At 37.4% G+C, this 16,852-nt stretch overlaps 1 protein-coding gene across 4 annotated transcripts in view; it reads left to right on the top strand.

The window, feature by feature from the left end:
* The window catches only part of TBC1D22B (TBC1 domain family member 22B), a 137,366-nt gene that overhangs the window by 91,671 nt on the left and 28,843 nt on the right, over nucleotides 1-16,852 (top strand). For all 4 annotated transcript variants that reach the window (XM_001370075.4, XM_056818155.1, XM_007483814.3 and 1 more), the window contains 2 exons: nucleotides 8,179-8,285; nucleotides 11,507-11,582. In XM_001370075.4, the coding sequence (XP_001370112.3) occupies nucleotides 8,179-8,285; nucleotides 11,507-11,582 (183 nt within the window). The remainder of the gene's footprint in view (nucleotides 1-8,178; nucleotides 8,286-11,506; nucleotides 11,583-16,852) is intronic.

Below are 16,852 nucleotides of genomic sequence, written 5' to 3' on the forward strand. Positions count from 1 at the left end.
AAATTTTGCCTCAGATATTTCCTAGCTGTGTGACCCTGGGCAAGTCACTTACCCCCATTGTCTAGCCCTTACCCCTCTTCTGCCTTGGAACCAATACACAGTATTGATTCTAAGATGGAAGGTATGGTTTAAGAAAAAAAATTTTTTTTAATAAAGGAATTAGGAAAGACTTCAAGCAGGGTTAACACCTAAATGAACCTTGAAAGAAGCTGAGGATCCTAAACCATGGTAATGAAAAAGGATTACTTTCCAACCTTGGGAGACAGACCATATGGAGGGTTGTCCAGAGAAGAGAAGGTTACCCTGAGTCATACTTAACTACATTTGAAAGATGGTAAGATCTCTATTTAGTCTTTTTGCACAATCACATATTATACTTTGCCATCTTATGTCAACAGAGATGTATATGGCGTTCCAAGAAGAGGAATAGTAGAAAAGTATCTGTGTTTTTAGCCAAATGGTGCCTAATACAGTAAGGCCTCTAGCCAATTGGTTAACTCTTCAATGGAGGATTTATGGGAAAATATGGAGTAGAATTGCAATGGAGAAAGGTTGTTGGGTTGTGGTTTGTTTTTGTTTTGTTTTTCATTTTCGGAGGAAAGGGTGGGAGGAACATGGTAACTGCTTCCACAAAGAAATCACGGACTATGCTAGGCATTGTAAGTGATCTGAATAAGTTGACCTACTTTGCTTCTGAGTGGTGCCAAGCTGGCTCTAAGCCTAGGCGACCTCCCTGCCTATGTAAAAGAGCTTTCCAGCATTGCTGTTTGAGTGGCTATAGGGATCCTTCTTGGTGTCTTCAGGATTGAAAGATCACAGGTGTGACAAGGGAATCACTTTAAAAGACTGATATATATTAATTTAAGGTCGCCAAGGAATTCAGCTATGTAATTCCTAAATGAAAAACTCAAGTCAGCCGTCAGCCTTTTTTGGAGTTTAATTACAATAGGAGCAAGAAAGGAATTAGAGATAGAGAGAGAGAAAAAGGGAGAGAAGGGAATAGGGCTTAAATACCCCTTCTGTTTAGGCTGGGCCAAAAGACCCAAGCCCTTAGATAGCTGGGGCAAAGAAGAGATCAGTCCCTATCACTCACGTGACCAAAATGGAGAAACAGTCTCAGAGGCCCCCACCTTCAGCTTCCCTCAGTGCAAGCTTCTCCGAGTCCACCGCAATCACCCCGACCAAACTCCTCAACCACCTCCAGTCTCCAGACCCTCCTATCTTTAAGGAAACCATCCAAGTTCCTCCTCTCAGTTCTCCCATCTACCAATCACTGTTCATCAATTTCCCTGTGCCAATGGAGGCTCTAGCTTAACCCAGGACCGCCCAGAGGTTTCTGGCTTTTGCACATGTCTGTTGAAGGTCATATTTTCAAATGATTAAATCTTTGATCCTTTGCTACAGCCCTTTCTAAATCCTGTTAACCTGAGTAGGGTAGAGATTGGAATAATTAAATTTTGATCTAGGCTGCAGCCCTTACTCAATCCTGTTAGGACTGAATAGGGTGGAGATTGATTCCAAGTATCTCCATTGTATCAATTCTAAAATCAATCAAGACTCAAAGAAATTCCTGTTCTATGCTTAAGCATAGGTCAAAGTCCTTTCCATTGTTCAGCAAAAGGTTTCTGTCCTAAAGTAATCTGAAGAAGGGAAGAGAAGGAACCTCCCATGCCAATGGGGTTCCCATTCCAATAGACTATCAGTAAGAAATTTTCCAAGTATGAAATATCCCAATGGTGAAATTTCCAACATTTATAAGTCTAAGGAATTTTGAGGTTTACACAGGATTTAGAGCTATAAGGAATCTTTAAAATCGTAAGATTAACAACAGTTTAAGTGAAAGAATAGGATATATCTAGAAATGAGTTCACCTCCCACATTTGTGGGATCTACCTGTTTTTAGTGACCTGGATATATCTGCAATGACAATTGTTTGTGCCTATGTCTGTTGTGTATACAAACAAGATATATACAAATATTTTGGAGATAATCAACATAAGAAAGGCACTAGAATTAGGGAGGATCAAGAAAGACTCTTTATAGAAAGTGAGGTTTTAGCTGGCACTTAAAGGAAGCCAGGAGGCTTCGTAAAGATGAGGAGAGAGGGTATTCTGGGCATGGGGAATGGCCAGTGAAAATACATGGAGATGGGAGATGGAGTGTCTTATTCAAAGAATATTAAAGAGACTAGTATCACTGGACTGAAGAATACTTGGAGGGAGGGATGAAGGAAAAAAAGCAAGAAGAGAGCAGGGGAGAAAAGAAAAGAAGAGAGAATGAGAGAAGGAAGGAAGGAAGGAACGAACGAACCATGGAACCATTTCTTAAATGCTTGCTATGTGCCAGGTACTATGCTAAGTACTTTACAAATCTCATGTCATCTGATCCTAACAACTCTATGAGGTAGCTGCTGTTAGTATCTCCATTTTACAGATGAGGAAACTGAGGGCAAACCAAGGCTTAAGAGATTTGCCCAGGGTCATAGAGCCAGTAAGTGTCTGAAGCCATATTTGAATTCAGGCCTTCCTGACTCCAGACCCAAAGCTCTATCCTCTGTGCCATCCCTCTGTTCTGGAGAGATGCAAGAGGTAAGAAGATTGGAAAGTTGGGGTAGGAGGGACAAGTTATGAAGAACTCTACACACCAGAGAACTTTATATTTGATCTTAGAGATGATAGGGAGCTACTAGAGTATGCCAAATGGAAGGGTGATGTGACCAGACCTGTACTTTAGGAAGATCTCTTTGGTAGCTGAGTAGAAGATGGACTTAGAGTGGACAGAAAGATGTCTGCTATCTTCACCCACCCATCATACCCAGCTAACCTCCCTGACTGCTTTGGCTGATCAAGTCTTATAAACAGTGGTAGAATTTCATGATGGAAAAGTTTCTTGCTAAGCAAGAACACAGAGATGATTAAGGTTGGTTTTATGTATATTTCCATAGTACTATATAGCAGGTGGAGTTTAACCTGAAAACAGATAACTAGGCTTCTAGTTTCCAAGTCTTTGGGAAAGTCGCTTCATATCTCTAGGCCTAAGTTTCTCATCTGTCAGATGAGATTAGAGTAGATGTCTGAAGCCTTTCCAAGCTCTAATAATGTACAAATCTAAAGGAGTTCTGACATTATTTTAAGAAGTTAGCATTATTTCCTTTTTTTGTTCCAGAGAGCATTCATATTTCTTTGCAGCCTTACCAGTGTGAATGTGACTCTGGGCCTAGGATGGTGAGCATTCATTTTTTTATCTCCTAGGAAATGACCTGTGGAAAGACTAGTCTTAAGTGTTAATTTGCATTCTTGGTTCCTTTGCACTTGATTTCCTTTTCCTTTTGGGAAAAATCCTTTCCCCTTTGATCTTGAAAGTTGGTGTCTTTGAACACAACTTTTTTAATAAAACACTTGAGAGAAAAAATTCATCAGAGATTTGTAATAGCTGCTGGCATTCATAAAAAATGATCCTTAAAACAAGAGGAAGAAAGTAGGAATTGTTATCTGAATGTTTCATTTTAGGTAATTACTCTTGTGTATGTACAGTTATCCCTTCCATTTCATAGGGGTTTGGGGTGTAGTGCTTCTCCACAATCTAGAAATTTTTTGGCCTTCCCTTCATATCAGGGAAGAAGTCTGAATTTGTTCTTTTTTCTTTTAGGGAGTGTTTACAATGCCTTATTGTAAATTTCTGGTTAAGTTTGCATTTCTAAGTTTCTAAACTTTTTCTGTATTGTCCACTGGCCTTCACGTATTGTCTATAGATTCCACAAAATTGCCAAAAATTCCCATTTAATTTCTTATGACAACCTGCAATATATCAAAACTAGGATGGGGAAAGTTGCAATGTACCTAGAGATAGATAGATGGTTCAATGAATGGAGCACTATCCCTGGAATCAAAAGACCTATGTTTAAATGTGGCCTTAGACACTTACTTGCTGTGTGACCCTGGGCAAATCATTTAACTCAGCCTCTTAAAATTCCAAGTAAACCTCAATATGTTAACATATAGAAATAATTGCTCTTTCCTTGGCTGACATTTATTCCCTTAATTTTTCTTATATTTTTATCATAGCTATGATTTTTTTTTTAAACCCTTACCTTCCGTCTTGGAATCAGTACTGTATATTGGTTCCAAGGCATAAGTGTAGTAAGGGCTAGGCAATGGGGGTCAAGTGACTTGCCCAGGGTCACACAGCTGAGAAGTGTCTGAGGTCAGATTTGAACCTAGGACCTCCTGTCTCTAGGCCTGGCTCTCAATCCACTGATCTACCCAGCTGCCCCCCATAGCTAGGATTTCTAATACTTTGTCAAATAATCATGCTGACCATGGACAGTGTTGCTTAACTCCTGATTTTATTAAGAAAACTCCTAGTATTTCTCAATTATAAATAATGCCATCTCTTAACTTATGATAAATGCTTTTGATAATTCCATGGGCCCTTTGATTTCTATCCTTTTAGGATATTTTAAGTGTAACTGAATGTCATTTTAGCAGGGGACTTTAATTCCTCTACTGATATAAACATACTTTTCTTTATATTTCTCATGCTAATTGTTTTTCTGTTGATGAAGTATCTGTCATCCAACTTAGTAGTAACTAATTGTTTAATATATTCATGCATATGTATTGTTTTGGATATGTAAATAAAATTTCTTGCAATTTTTTTCATTGATATTGATTAGTATTATTTGTCTACCTTTCCTTTTCTCCCTTTCTGGTTTACAAATCAGGATTGTTATTTGCCTCATAGAAAGAAGTTAGCAGAGAGTGTCTTCTTTCTCAATTAAAAAAAAAAAACTTCTTAAATTAATAATCATTTATTTTTACTCCCTCTAACTTCTCTCACCCTCCAGCCTCATAAAGAAAGCAAAAAAGAATAAAGCCCTTATAACAAATATGCACAAACAAACTTTAAATACTTTGATAGCAAACTAGTCACTGTATCTAGCTGGAAATATATATATATATATTGTTTTTAATTTTTAAAGTGTTTGATAGATTAGATTGTAAGTTCATTTGTACCTAGAGGGATTCTTTTGTGAAATTGAGATGACTTCCTCAGTTTCTCTTTTTAAAATAACTAAGTCATCTTTTTCTGGTTGTTGTTGGGTTGTTTTTTTTTTCCAATATTTGATGTTATTGTAGATATTCATCCATTTCCTTTAGATTTTCAGGTTGTTTGTTTTTGCCCAAAATGACATTATATTTTATAGTGTTCCATGTTGTCTTTTATAATAATTTCTTCTGTTATGAATCTTCCCTTTTTGTTTTTTACTGGAGTTAGTGTTCTTTTTCATTAACAAAATTACCAAAGTTTTGTTACTATTCCCCCAACCCACTTTTTGTTTAATTTTAAAATGTTTGATTCTGCTTTTTTTTTCCTTATGTTGACTTTTGTTTTTGTTTTAGAATCATTGGGTAACTATGATATGGTACACGGAGTGCTAGACTTGTAGCTTAGAAGACTTTAGTTGAAATACTGAACACTTTGAATCTCTATTTTAAATGTGTTTCTTATTAAGCAACAAATAATGGGTTTTGTTTTCTAATACATTTTGCATTTTGCTTCCTTTTGATTAATGAATTCATCTCACTGATGTTTTAAGGTTATAATTGTTGATTTTATTTTCCTTCTATGATATGCCATTAGGTTTACCTTTAAAAAACAAAGCAAAATATGAGCCATCATGTTTTGTTTTTAACTGTACAGTTAGTCATGGTCAAACATTCATCCATCTATTACTCCTGCTGTCACCAAACACAATTGAAACTATCTTACTTTGAAACAGGGCCAGTCTTATACAGCCCTCTCCTTCCTTCTCCTGTCCATACCCAGGTCTTACTTTTACTGACATAATCATCTTTTTAAAAAATATCCTTCCCTAGCTATATCCCTGATAAGAATTTGGTTTAGGAGTGATCCTACTTCTCTTACCCTGCACCCCCCCCCCCATTTCTTTGTTTGATTAACATTCATTTGGGGTATCTAGTTTAAAGAAATAGTATTTACAGCTCCCCCTACCTATTCACATCAGATTTCTAGGTGATATAGTACTTTGTATTTTCTTTTCAACAATTATACACAGAGTAGAAGTTTAATAAATACTTCTTGATTGATATTAGATGACTTAGAGGCTACAATAGACTAATAATTTTCTTTTAACATGTTAAAATTAAATCTTCCTTTACTCCTTATTACATTTCAGTTCTAGATTACCTTAAGTTTATATTTAATTTGTTTGGCCCATCTAAATGTCAGAGGCCCTGTTATCTTTTCTTATAATGAAATATGCTTAGTTTTGTAGGATAATTAATCTTGGAGTGCAGGCTGTTTTCTTTTATAGTAAATCTCTTTTCAACTTCTGATTTCTTGTCCTCATTCCATAGATTTTTGCCATTTGAATTGGTGCTTGTTGATATGAGAACTGCTTGAAAGACTCATAACTGTGAAGCTCTGGAAGTTGTCAACTGCATTTCTCAGTGTCAAATTTTATGTTTTTCTTTGTCAGCAGCCTATGGATTCTATAAATTTTTATCCCGTGTTCTCTGTTTTCCTTACTTCTGGAAAATTTTCTTGTATAATTAAAAAATGTTATTTAATGCTATTGTTTCTTCTTCATCCATGTAATTTTCCTTTCTTTTTTATTTTTTTATTTTTATTTTTTTATAAACCCTTACCTTCCATCTCAGAATAAATACTGTGTATTGGCTCCAAGGCAGAAGAGTGGTAAGGGTTAAATGTCAAGTGACTTGCCCAGTCACACAGCTGAGAAGTGTCTGAGGCCAGATTTGAACCTAGGACCTCCTGTCTCTAGGCCTGGCTCTTAATCCACTGAGCTACCCAGCTGCCCCTTTTCCTTTCTTTTTGAACCACTTTACCATCTTCTGCTAATTCTATTATTCAGCTTGCTAAACTCTTCCTTTAGATATCTTATTTTTTATATTATACTTGTCCCATCTTCCTTTATATCTTAATTGTCTTTCTAAGTCACTTTGGAGGTCCTTGCAATGAGTTCATTCTCTCTTCTAGAGGCAAATTTAATATTGTAATTTTGTTCTTTCTTACTACAGACTTGTCCCTGCTTTCTAATACCCCATATCATATATTCATTGGTTTGGCAGCTATTTTTGCTTCTTCATTTCTTTCTGTTAGTTTTCCTGCATTCCTTTCCCATTTTTGGTTTTTGGTGGGGGTTTTTTTGATTGGGTTGGGGGGGGTCATTATTTTATTTGACATGTGTGTTGTTTAGTTGTTTAGGTAGGTAGTTTAGGGGAACTGGGATGAAGCATTACTATTCTACTACCTTGTTGGAAAGATATTTAACTGTCTGAATTTAATTAAAGTTTAAATACAACAGATGTTTTGTGTCCATTTTATTGCCTAAGCCTACCTAGAGAATAGAACTTAAGATTTTGAAAAACTTATATATTATCTATAATAAGCTTTTCACAATATGTAGCAAAAGGTGTCAGTCTGCATAGGGAAGGATAAAGTTTTCTCACTGTCTCTATCTTCCTGGCAGACAAGGAGAGGTAATACCTTCAATTTATGGGGAGGAATGACTATCACATGGTCATTAACTATCCTTTAATGCTAATGGTTTATGTCAGGTAATTTGTTTGGCCTAAAATGAGACAGTATAGTATAATGAGTGCTGAGCTTGGAGTGAGGAAGACCAGGGTTCAGACCCTACTACTAATACTTAGTGAGTGTGTCAGTCAGCAAACATTTATTAAGTGCCTAATATATATGTGACTCTGAGGAAGTCTCTTACCTTTGTGTGCATCAAGCAACTCCAGAAGGTTTTTCTACTATAGTTAGCTGTACTCGATAGAGGAAGATAAAATAACAAATGCTTTCCCTATTTGTAGTATGGTCCACTTATATCAAATGGACTTTGGATTTTAAAATAGGTTAATGGCATCCAGCACCATACTGCTATCATCTACCCTGTCTGACAAACTTGATTTATATAGATGAGGAAAATTCCTAAATAATAAATTCCTTGTAAGTATCATCCATATGCGTCCTTGGGATGAAAGGTTAAGCCATCTTATTTTAATTAGTGGGTTAGTATGGTTCTCCCCATACTTGAGGACCCCAATGAAGACACTAGATTCTATCTCTCTCTCTCTCCATTTTTTAGATAAGTCCTCTGGACTCTCTTCACCTTTTGTTTTACAGAAGAGGATGTGGAGAACTTTGATGTGACAAACTTGTCTCAAGATATGCTACGAAGCATCGAAGCAGACAGTTTTTGGTGCATGAGTAAGCTGCTGGATGGGATTCAGGTGAGCTTCCCTGGGTCTAAGTCAGGATGACTTGCCTCTGCTACTTATTATCCTGTCCTTCCTGTATGTTCTTCCTTTTCATTCAGGATCATCACTTCAGCAAAGCTCCTATTTGCTCCTTTCCTCTTTTTATCTAGATAAAACAATTTCAGAATAGAAAGTGGATAGTTTATCTGATATGGAATTCTAAACATGCTTTTTTTCAATTCTGATACCCTCTGACATTAGAGGATGAGGCAGTCCTTTTCACTAAGACCACCAACCCCATTTTTAGTCTTAGCCTCCCTCTTTTCCTCTTTTATAGATTGTCTGTTTCACATTAGGTAACTATCTTATAAGACATGATCAATAGAGAGATGAATTCTGAGGACTCAGCTTCAGAATGTCTGGCTTAGTAGCACCTCTTCATAAAAATGTGGCCTTCCATAATAAAGAAGATGATTGCACTGGCACATTGGATCAAACATGAGATGGGAAGTGAGAAAAAAATCTCCTTTTTTCTTGCTGCTGCTACTGCTCTGCTCTCTAAATTGGACCTCTAGAAAACATGCCCAAAACAAGCAAAACCATCCAGTTCCACTTGTGAACTAAAACCCACTTATCCTCATCTTTCCTTCAGCCAACCTGCCTCCAGGGTATTTTCCCTCCTTTCTTCTCCCCTGCTTTCTCAGTCTTACTATAATCACATCATAATTATCAAAGCTTGTCACTAGGCTGTCCTTTTGATTCACTTAGCATCTCTGTGACATCCTAGACCAGAATACTCTTTCCTGACTACTGCTCCCCTATATGTGTTGTCTCCTTAAAAGCAAAGACAGTCTTGCTTTTGTATCTATATTCTGAGTCCTTAGCACCTAGTAAGCATTTAATATATACTTTAATTATTCAGTCACTTATCCATCCATTCTTTTGTTCTTTCATTTTAGTCCTGGCTTCAGCATTGAATTTCTTTGTAGCTATACTCACATTACTCATAGGTTGTAGTTGTTCAAATTACAAAATAATCTTAATGCCTGTCTCTGTAGTGAGTATAAATGAATTGAAAGTCATAAAAAAGTGATTTTAAAATTATATTTATTGGGTGCATCTGGGTAGCTCAGTAGATTGAGAGCCAGGCCTAGAGACAGGAGAGGTCCTAGGTTCAAATCTGACCTCAGACACTTCCCAACTGTGTGACCCTGGGCAAGTCACTTGACCCCCATTGCCTAGCCCTTACCACTCTTCTGCCTTGGAACCAGTACACAGTACTGATTCCAAGAAGGAAGGTAAGGGTTTAAAAAAAATTATATTTATTTATTCATTTTTAAGCCCCTTCTATCTTAGAATCAGTACTAACAAAGTAGCAATTCCAAGACAGAAGAGTAGCAAGAACTGGGCAATTTGTGTGAAGTGACTTGCTCAAGGTTACATGGCTAGGGTTAGGGTTAGAGGCCAGATTTCAACCCAGGTCCTCCTGACTGACTCTAAGCCTGGCACTCTATCCACCCCTACCTAGTTGCCCTCTTATTTCCTGTCTAGATAAGAAGTAATATTACATGATGGCTGATATCCTGCCTTTGAGTCAGGATAACCGGGGCTCTTTTCATCTGTCAGTATTCTCTGAGACTGTAAATTGCAACTGCTTATTTGCATTGGTGAAGGGAGTTGCTTCAACAACCAGAGATGAGTGCAGTAATGAAAAATCCTAGATCCACACTCACTCATCCCTTTCTCTCTGTTCCTCTCCCGCCAATGGGTGTGTATGTATATTAAGTTATGTCTATTCATAGACTTAAAAGCATTTTAGCTGTTCCAGAGGAGAGGCAGGTTAATGAGAGCTAGAGTTGCAGAGTAAGACTTCATGTAGGAAGTAGGACTTGATTTAGGCCCATCATGAATATATGTTCAACAAGTAATGGAAGCTGGAATAAAAACAGTTTATTAAAATTATTACTAAAATATCCTGTGAGCAAGAAATTTTCATTAATTGGCAAAGAATTAATGATCTACAATGACAAGCTGGTAAATGCTTCTTAATATGCCTCAGAAGAATGCTTTTATTTGTGCTTGATGGGATTATCTTCTTGAGAGTCTTAATTTCAGGGATGTAGGAGTACAACATAGGTATTAAATGTTCAATACCATACCAAACATATACTTGAGCCCAAAATTTTATCAGTCACAAAAATGTAGCAAGATTTATGCTGAAATCTTACTGATTTAGCTGTGACACTGATAGAATGTAGGCAGTGATGTGAGCCAAGTCTTAAATTTCTTACTCTATAAAATGAAGGATTTGGGCTACATGGCCTATAAGATACTTTTCAGCTCTGACTTTCTAGGATCCTTTGGTTCTGTGAAGAATGAAACAGTATTTGAATAGAAGGAAAGAGAGGCGAAAGAATGAATGTCAGAAAAAAGCAGAGAAGGGGGGCAGCTGGGTAGATCAGTGGATTGAGAGCCAGGCCTAGAGACAGGAGGTCCTAAGTTCAAATCTGGCCTCAGACACTTCCCAGCTGTGTGACCCTGGGCAAGTCACTTGACCCCCATTGCCTAGCCCTTACCACTCTTCTGCCTTGGAGCCAATACACAGTATTGACTCCAAGATGGAAGGTAAGGGTTTAAAAAAAAAGAAAAGAAAAAAGCAGAGAAGGAAGAATAAGCATGGTGTCTACATGTTATAAGAGATATCTTTTTAGTCTTCCAAATCATTGTAATCAACCCAAAGCTCCTTTTCTTCCCATTTTTTTCTCCTTTCCAAGCTGTGTTGCTAACATTTTTCCTTATGGGGGCCTCTTTTTTTTTTTAACTCTTACCTTCTATCTTGGAATCAGTAATCTGTATTCGTTCTATAGCAGAAGAGTGGTAAGGGCTAGGCAATGGAGGTCAAGTGATTTGCCCAGGGTCACAAACTGGGAAGTGTCTGAAGTCAGATCTGAACCTGGGACCTCCCATCTCTAGGTCTGGTTCTTAATCCACTGAGCCACCCAGCTGCCCCCTTTCTTTTTCTTTATTTGCTCTAAACTGTGTTAATGAACAGTGTTCCAGATTACATTGTTCCCAAGACATTGATCATTTATGGCATGGTTTGAGGTGATGAAAGTTTGAACTCATGCTTCATTTAAATGGCAGTTTGAAGGGTAGGAATCAAATATATATTGTGATCTCCATGGTTATTTTTGAGTGATGCTGTACCCAGCAGGACTGTAGACCTCTTTTAATTTCAAACTGTATCATTACAGGATAACTACACCTTTGCCCAGCCAGGGATCCAAAAGAAAGTCCAAGCACTGGAAGAGCTGGTCAGCCGGATTGATGGTAGGTCCAAAGGACATTGGATATCCATCCAATACTATACCACTCTCTAATTGTCATCCTCTCCCAATCTATACATTAGCATCATCATCCATTGCCATTATCCTATTGTTGTCCCTCAGAGCTTACAGTGCTTATCACATGAAAGACTCTTCTTTGTTTTCTGTTACAAATTCCTTAATTTCTTTTTTTAATCTTTTTAATGATTGTGATCACAATCACAAAAGTGATTCTTTTATCATTACATCACATTTCATTTATTGGGCCCAAACTCCCTCAGACAGTATCCTTTCTTGCAATGACAAGAAGCAAGAGCAAACAACAACAACAAAAACAGTCATCCAGTGTTCGATAAACCCAGGAACATAAATCATCAGGGAAAGGACTCCCTTTGTGATAAAAAAAAAGAAAAAGAAAAACATTCAGTGAACCACTAAAAATTCTTAACCTTCAGCATTTCTTAGACATACTCCTTCCTCTCCATTTCCAAAGCCATAACTCCATACTTTGTGATAATTAAAATGTTTGGGAGCAAGGGAAATATATATGTCAATTATGACCGCTGAAATATGTTTTCTACTGTGTCTTGGGTTTATATAAATATAAGATGGTTGCCAGGGAATATATTCCCAATTTATGAATATGGCCAAGCCAACTGGGTTTTATAGAGAAATTTAATTTATAATACACTGATTAATCAATAGAAAAAGAGAGAAAGTAAGAAAGGAATAAGAATGAATAAATCAGTCAGTTGGTTTTATCACTCACCCAAGATCTCTCTAGGTAAGGCTTCTCATGCCAACCTCAGGCTCCACCTTCAAGAGAGCCTCCTTTCAAGAAATGTTTCCAGAGAATTCTCCTCCTTCAGAGCCAGCCTTCTCTCCTGGTCCTCCCACAGAGCAACCTCCTCAGTCCTCCTTCAGAGCCACCTCGCTCAGAGCAAAACCTCCTCCCTCTCTCCTCAGACCCCGCTATCTTTAAGGAAACCATCTAAGTTCCCTCCCCTCAGTTCTCACATCTACCAATCACTGTCGATGTCTCCCCTGTGCCAATGGTGGTTCTAGTTTAACCCAGGACCGCCCAGAGGTCTGTGGCTTTGCACATGTCTGTTGAAGGTCATATTCTCAAATAATTAAATTTTGATCTATGCTGCAGCCCTTCCTAAATCCTGTTAGGCTGAGTAGGGTGGAGATTGTAAGTTCCAAGACCTGGTTCTGTCATTCCAAGTATCTCTATTGTACCAATTCTAAAATCAATCATGACTCAAAGAACTTCCTGTTCTATGCTTAAGCATAGGTCAAAGCCCTTTCCATTGTTCAGCAAAAGATTTCTGTCCTAAAGCAGTCCCAAGTAGGGAGGAGAAGGATCCTCCCATGCCAAGGGGGTTCACATTCCAATAGAGTTCTTACTATCAGTAGGAAATTTTTTCCAAGTATGAAACTTTCCAATGGTGAAATTTCCAACATTCACAAGTCTAAGAAATTTTAAGGTTTACAATCCCCCCTGATGATCATTGGGAGACTAGTCTCCCCATTGATCATTTAACATAATCATTTTGTAGTTCTAAATGCACTTCTAAGTATAGATATATACAATATTCAATTTTCTAAGAGAAGTTAGAATAGTGAGAGAGGAAATAGAAAAGAAAAGAAAGCAAAACCAATGTTTTTCTAGGCGCATTGACAGAAAGCCAAATTAGGGGCAGTCCCTTTTGGCATAAATGTGTACAATTACAATAAATGTTCAATCAAAAGTTCAGTCCAATCAATCATATCCAAAGTTCATTCTTGATCTTCTTGATGAAGTATAGGTTTTCAGCATCTTTCTGCAACAGTTCATTCTCTGGATATAAAAGTTTCAAGCTTCTTTCTTGAAGATCTTTTCTCGAACAGAATCAAAATCTTTGATTTTTTTTATAACAGTAAAATCTTAAACAAAATTCAAAATTCTTGGATTTTTATAAAAATACAATCTCAAACAAAAAAAATTCAAAAATAAAAAAAATTCTTAGATTTTAAATTAAAATACAACTTGTCTCTGTCTCTCAACCAATTAACACATAACAACATGCCCTTTTTTATTGGTGTTTTTTTTTTATTTCAGCAGTCTGACTTTTGACTGACCGCCTCCCCCCATCCCATAATTCAGTCCTCCCTTATAATAGATAAGTGAAAGCAAGCAAAGCAAATCAGTACATTGCTCAGATCTGAAAATATATGCATTTATAGTCCTTGATCTTTTTTTTGAGAGGTAAGAAGCTTGCTTTACTCATCCGTCCTCTGAATTTACCATTGGTCATTGCATTGTTCAGAGTAGAATTATCTGTCCAACTTATAAATCTTCTTTGGCTACCAGTTGATTTTTACATCAAACCTGTTTTAGCTTTTGATTAATGTAGTAACCTAATTCATGACTTTGGGATATTTCAAAGTAAAACAAAGTATCTACTCAGATGATACTACCCCAGTTACATGCTTTGAAGAGGAAAGTAAAATACTTATGTATTTAGTTTCTTATGGCTTGTTTCTCTATGCTTGTCTTAAATCTGTTGCTTATGGCTCCTTTTTTATGTTTTCCATATTATATCATTAACACCATCAGGATAGGGACAGTGAGCAGTTTTGTGAGGATCAAGTGAGATAACATGTAAAATACTCTATGGATCTTAAAACACTATATAAGTGGCAGCTAGGTAGCTCAATGACTAGAGCTACAGGCCTGGGTTTAGAAGGTCTTGGGTTCAAATTTTGCCTCAGGTACTGTGTGATCCTGGGGAGGTTACTTAACCCCTGTTCCCTCATCCTTACCCCTCTTCTGCCTTGGAAACAATATATAATATTGATTCTAAGATAGAAGATGAGAGTTTTTTAATAAGCATATAAAATGTAATGTTGTTTTTGTTATTATTATTATTATATAAATATTTTTTGTCCTCCATGATGCTAATACAGGCTATCCAATGAACTAAAAAAGCTCTTGTCCTTTGCATAACTGCTAATTCTAAGATTTCAGTGGGGCAACTTTCACCATATGGTCCCTCTTCATCACTAGATTGACTGGGGCCTAACTGAAGAGGGGTGATCATCTTTTGTTCTTGGAGTTGTAATGTTTGATAACAGAAGATTTTTAATCTAACTTTTAATAATATTTGAAGACCATGTTGTAAAAAGGGAGGGATCGGAGAGATTCTATATTTCTCTAGACTGCCAGACTAATAAATGCTCTGTCCAGCTAAAAAACCCAAGGGAAAGAAATTAAATAAGAGGCAAATTTATTTATTATTATTTTTTTAATCCTTACCTTTCATCTTAGAATCAATACTAGATATAGGTTCCAAGGCAGAAGAGTAGTAAGGGCTAGGCAATAGGGGTTAAGTGACTTGCCCAGGTTCACACAGCTAGGAAGTGTCTGAGGCTAGATTTGAACCCAGGACCTCCCATCTCTGGGCCTGGCTCTCAATCCACTGAGCCATCCAGCTGCCACTGGTAAGAGGTTAATTTCGACTCAGCATGAAGAACTTTCCTGTAATAGAGGTGTCCATTATTGGAATTGATTGTTCTGAGAAGGAATGAGCTACCCTTCTCTAGAAAGCTTTAGGCAGAACACCATTGGCTATCTCTCAGGCCTGCTGTATAGGTTATGCTGCCCCAAATCTGACATTAGATTAAATGAGTTCTGAGGCCCCTAAAGTTCAATGATTTTTTGATCAGATCAGAGATTTAAGAGCATTAACAAGTTGTATTAGGCAACTAAAACTTCTGTCTTTCATTTTATAATCAAGATACCCATCCTAAGAGGAAGATAATTATAACTTGTGATATGAGCTGATAAATTTTTGTACTTCCTGATTAAAAAACTTAAGACGTATTTATTTCTTGGGCACCACTGATATGTAGTAGCTGGAAGTAAGAACATTGGTATAGAATGAGGGAGCTAAGATTTCTGCCTATCTCCACCCTCACAAAAGTAATGAAAACAGAAACTGTTTTACTGTTAAAATAAAAACTTGTTAATCTTCAACTCTTCATTTTCCCTTCTTTACCAGGTCAATACTACTTCCACAGAATTTCTCAAATCTCCCATTCTTCATTCACAGCCATCAACCTCACTTAGTCCCTCATTACCTTGCAAAGGGGCTAATACAGTAGGCTCTGAATTATTCTCTTTGCCTCAGGCCTCTCTCCTTTTGTCCCTCAACTTCTGTTTGCCTCAGTTTCTCAACTATAAAATAGAGTTCATAAACAGCTCCTATATCACAGGGTTTTTGTGAGGATCAAATGAGATGATATGTGTAAAGTGCTTTTTAGCACTATTCCTGGCATATAGTGGACACTGTATAAATGCTTATTCCTTTCTCCTCTTGCAAACCAACCTCAACAGAGCTGCTAAAGTGACATTCATAAAGCCCTGACTCTTCATGACTCCATTTGGGGTTTTCTTGGCAAAGATACTGGAGGGGTTTGCCATTTCCTTCTCCAGCTCATTTGACAGATGAGGAAACTAAGGCAAACAAGGTTAAGTAACTTACCCAGCATCACCTAGCTAATAAGTGTCTGAGGCCAAAATTTGAACTCAGGAAAATGAGTCTTCCTGACTCCAGACCTGGCACTCTGTCCACTTTGCCACCAAGCTGCCCCTGCCTTTTATTTTTTAAAACGCCTTACAGGGGCCTTCCTGGTAAACATGGCGGCAGTCTAGATGCAAGACTCATCCTCTCCTCAGCACCCACTGTAAAAATTAAATTATATCTAATAATAAAAATGTTATATGTTATGAGGTTTATTAAGGATTATTAGGAATAAAGAATATACAAAATAAAAACCACATGCCCATGGCTGATTGGCCCATTTAAAATCCCCACACTTAACTTACTACTACAAGTGGGAGGCATTACTGCCAGTTAAATACTAACTGATCTCACCAATGTGGAGACTCAGGAGAGATTATAGGGAATTCTAGGAAATACCAACGACTTCTGGGAATGAAGTCTAGGGTTCAAAATCTCCATTTATACACCACTGATATAGACTACCTCAAAAGACCAAAAAAAACCAAACTCATAAGAATAAAGGGGCTCTACAGGAGGGCACAGCATTGAAGATAGGTGGGATTTGGGCATTTCCACACTATAAGGGGGTGAAAAAGCTCCCATCAAAACCGAGAGCTGATCTACCCTCCCCCACCCCACCTATGGAGCCAGAATCAGAGCCAGCATGTTCCAGAATCAGTGAGGGAGGAGCACCTCTAGGTCCTTGAGAGCTGACTAAGACCAC

Source organism: Monodelphis domestica, chromosome 2 (genome assembly GCF_027887165.1).
Source record: "Monodelphis domestica isolate mMonDom1 chromosome 2, mMonDom1.pri, whole genome shotgun sequence".
Classification (NCBI taxonomy): domain Eukaryota; kingdom Metazoa; phylum Chordata; class Mammalia; order Didelphimorphia; family Didelphidae; genus Monodelphis; species Monodelphis domestica.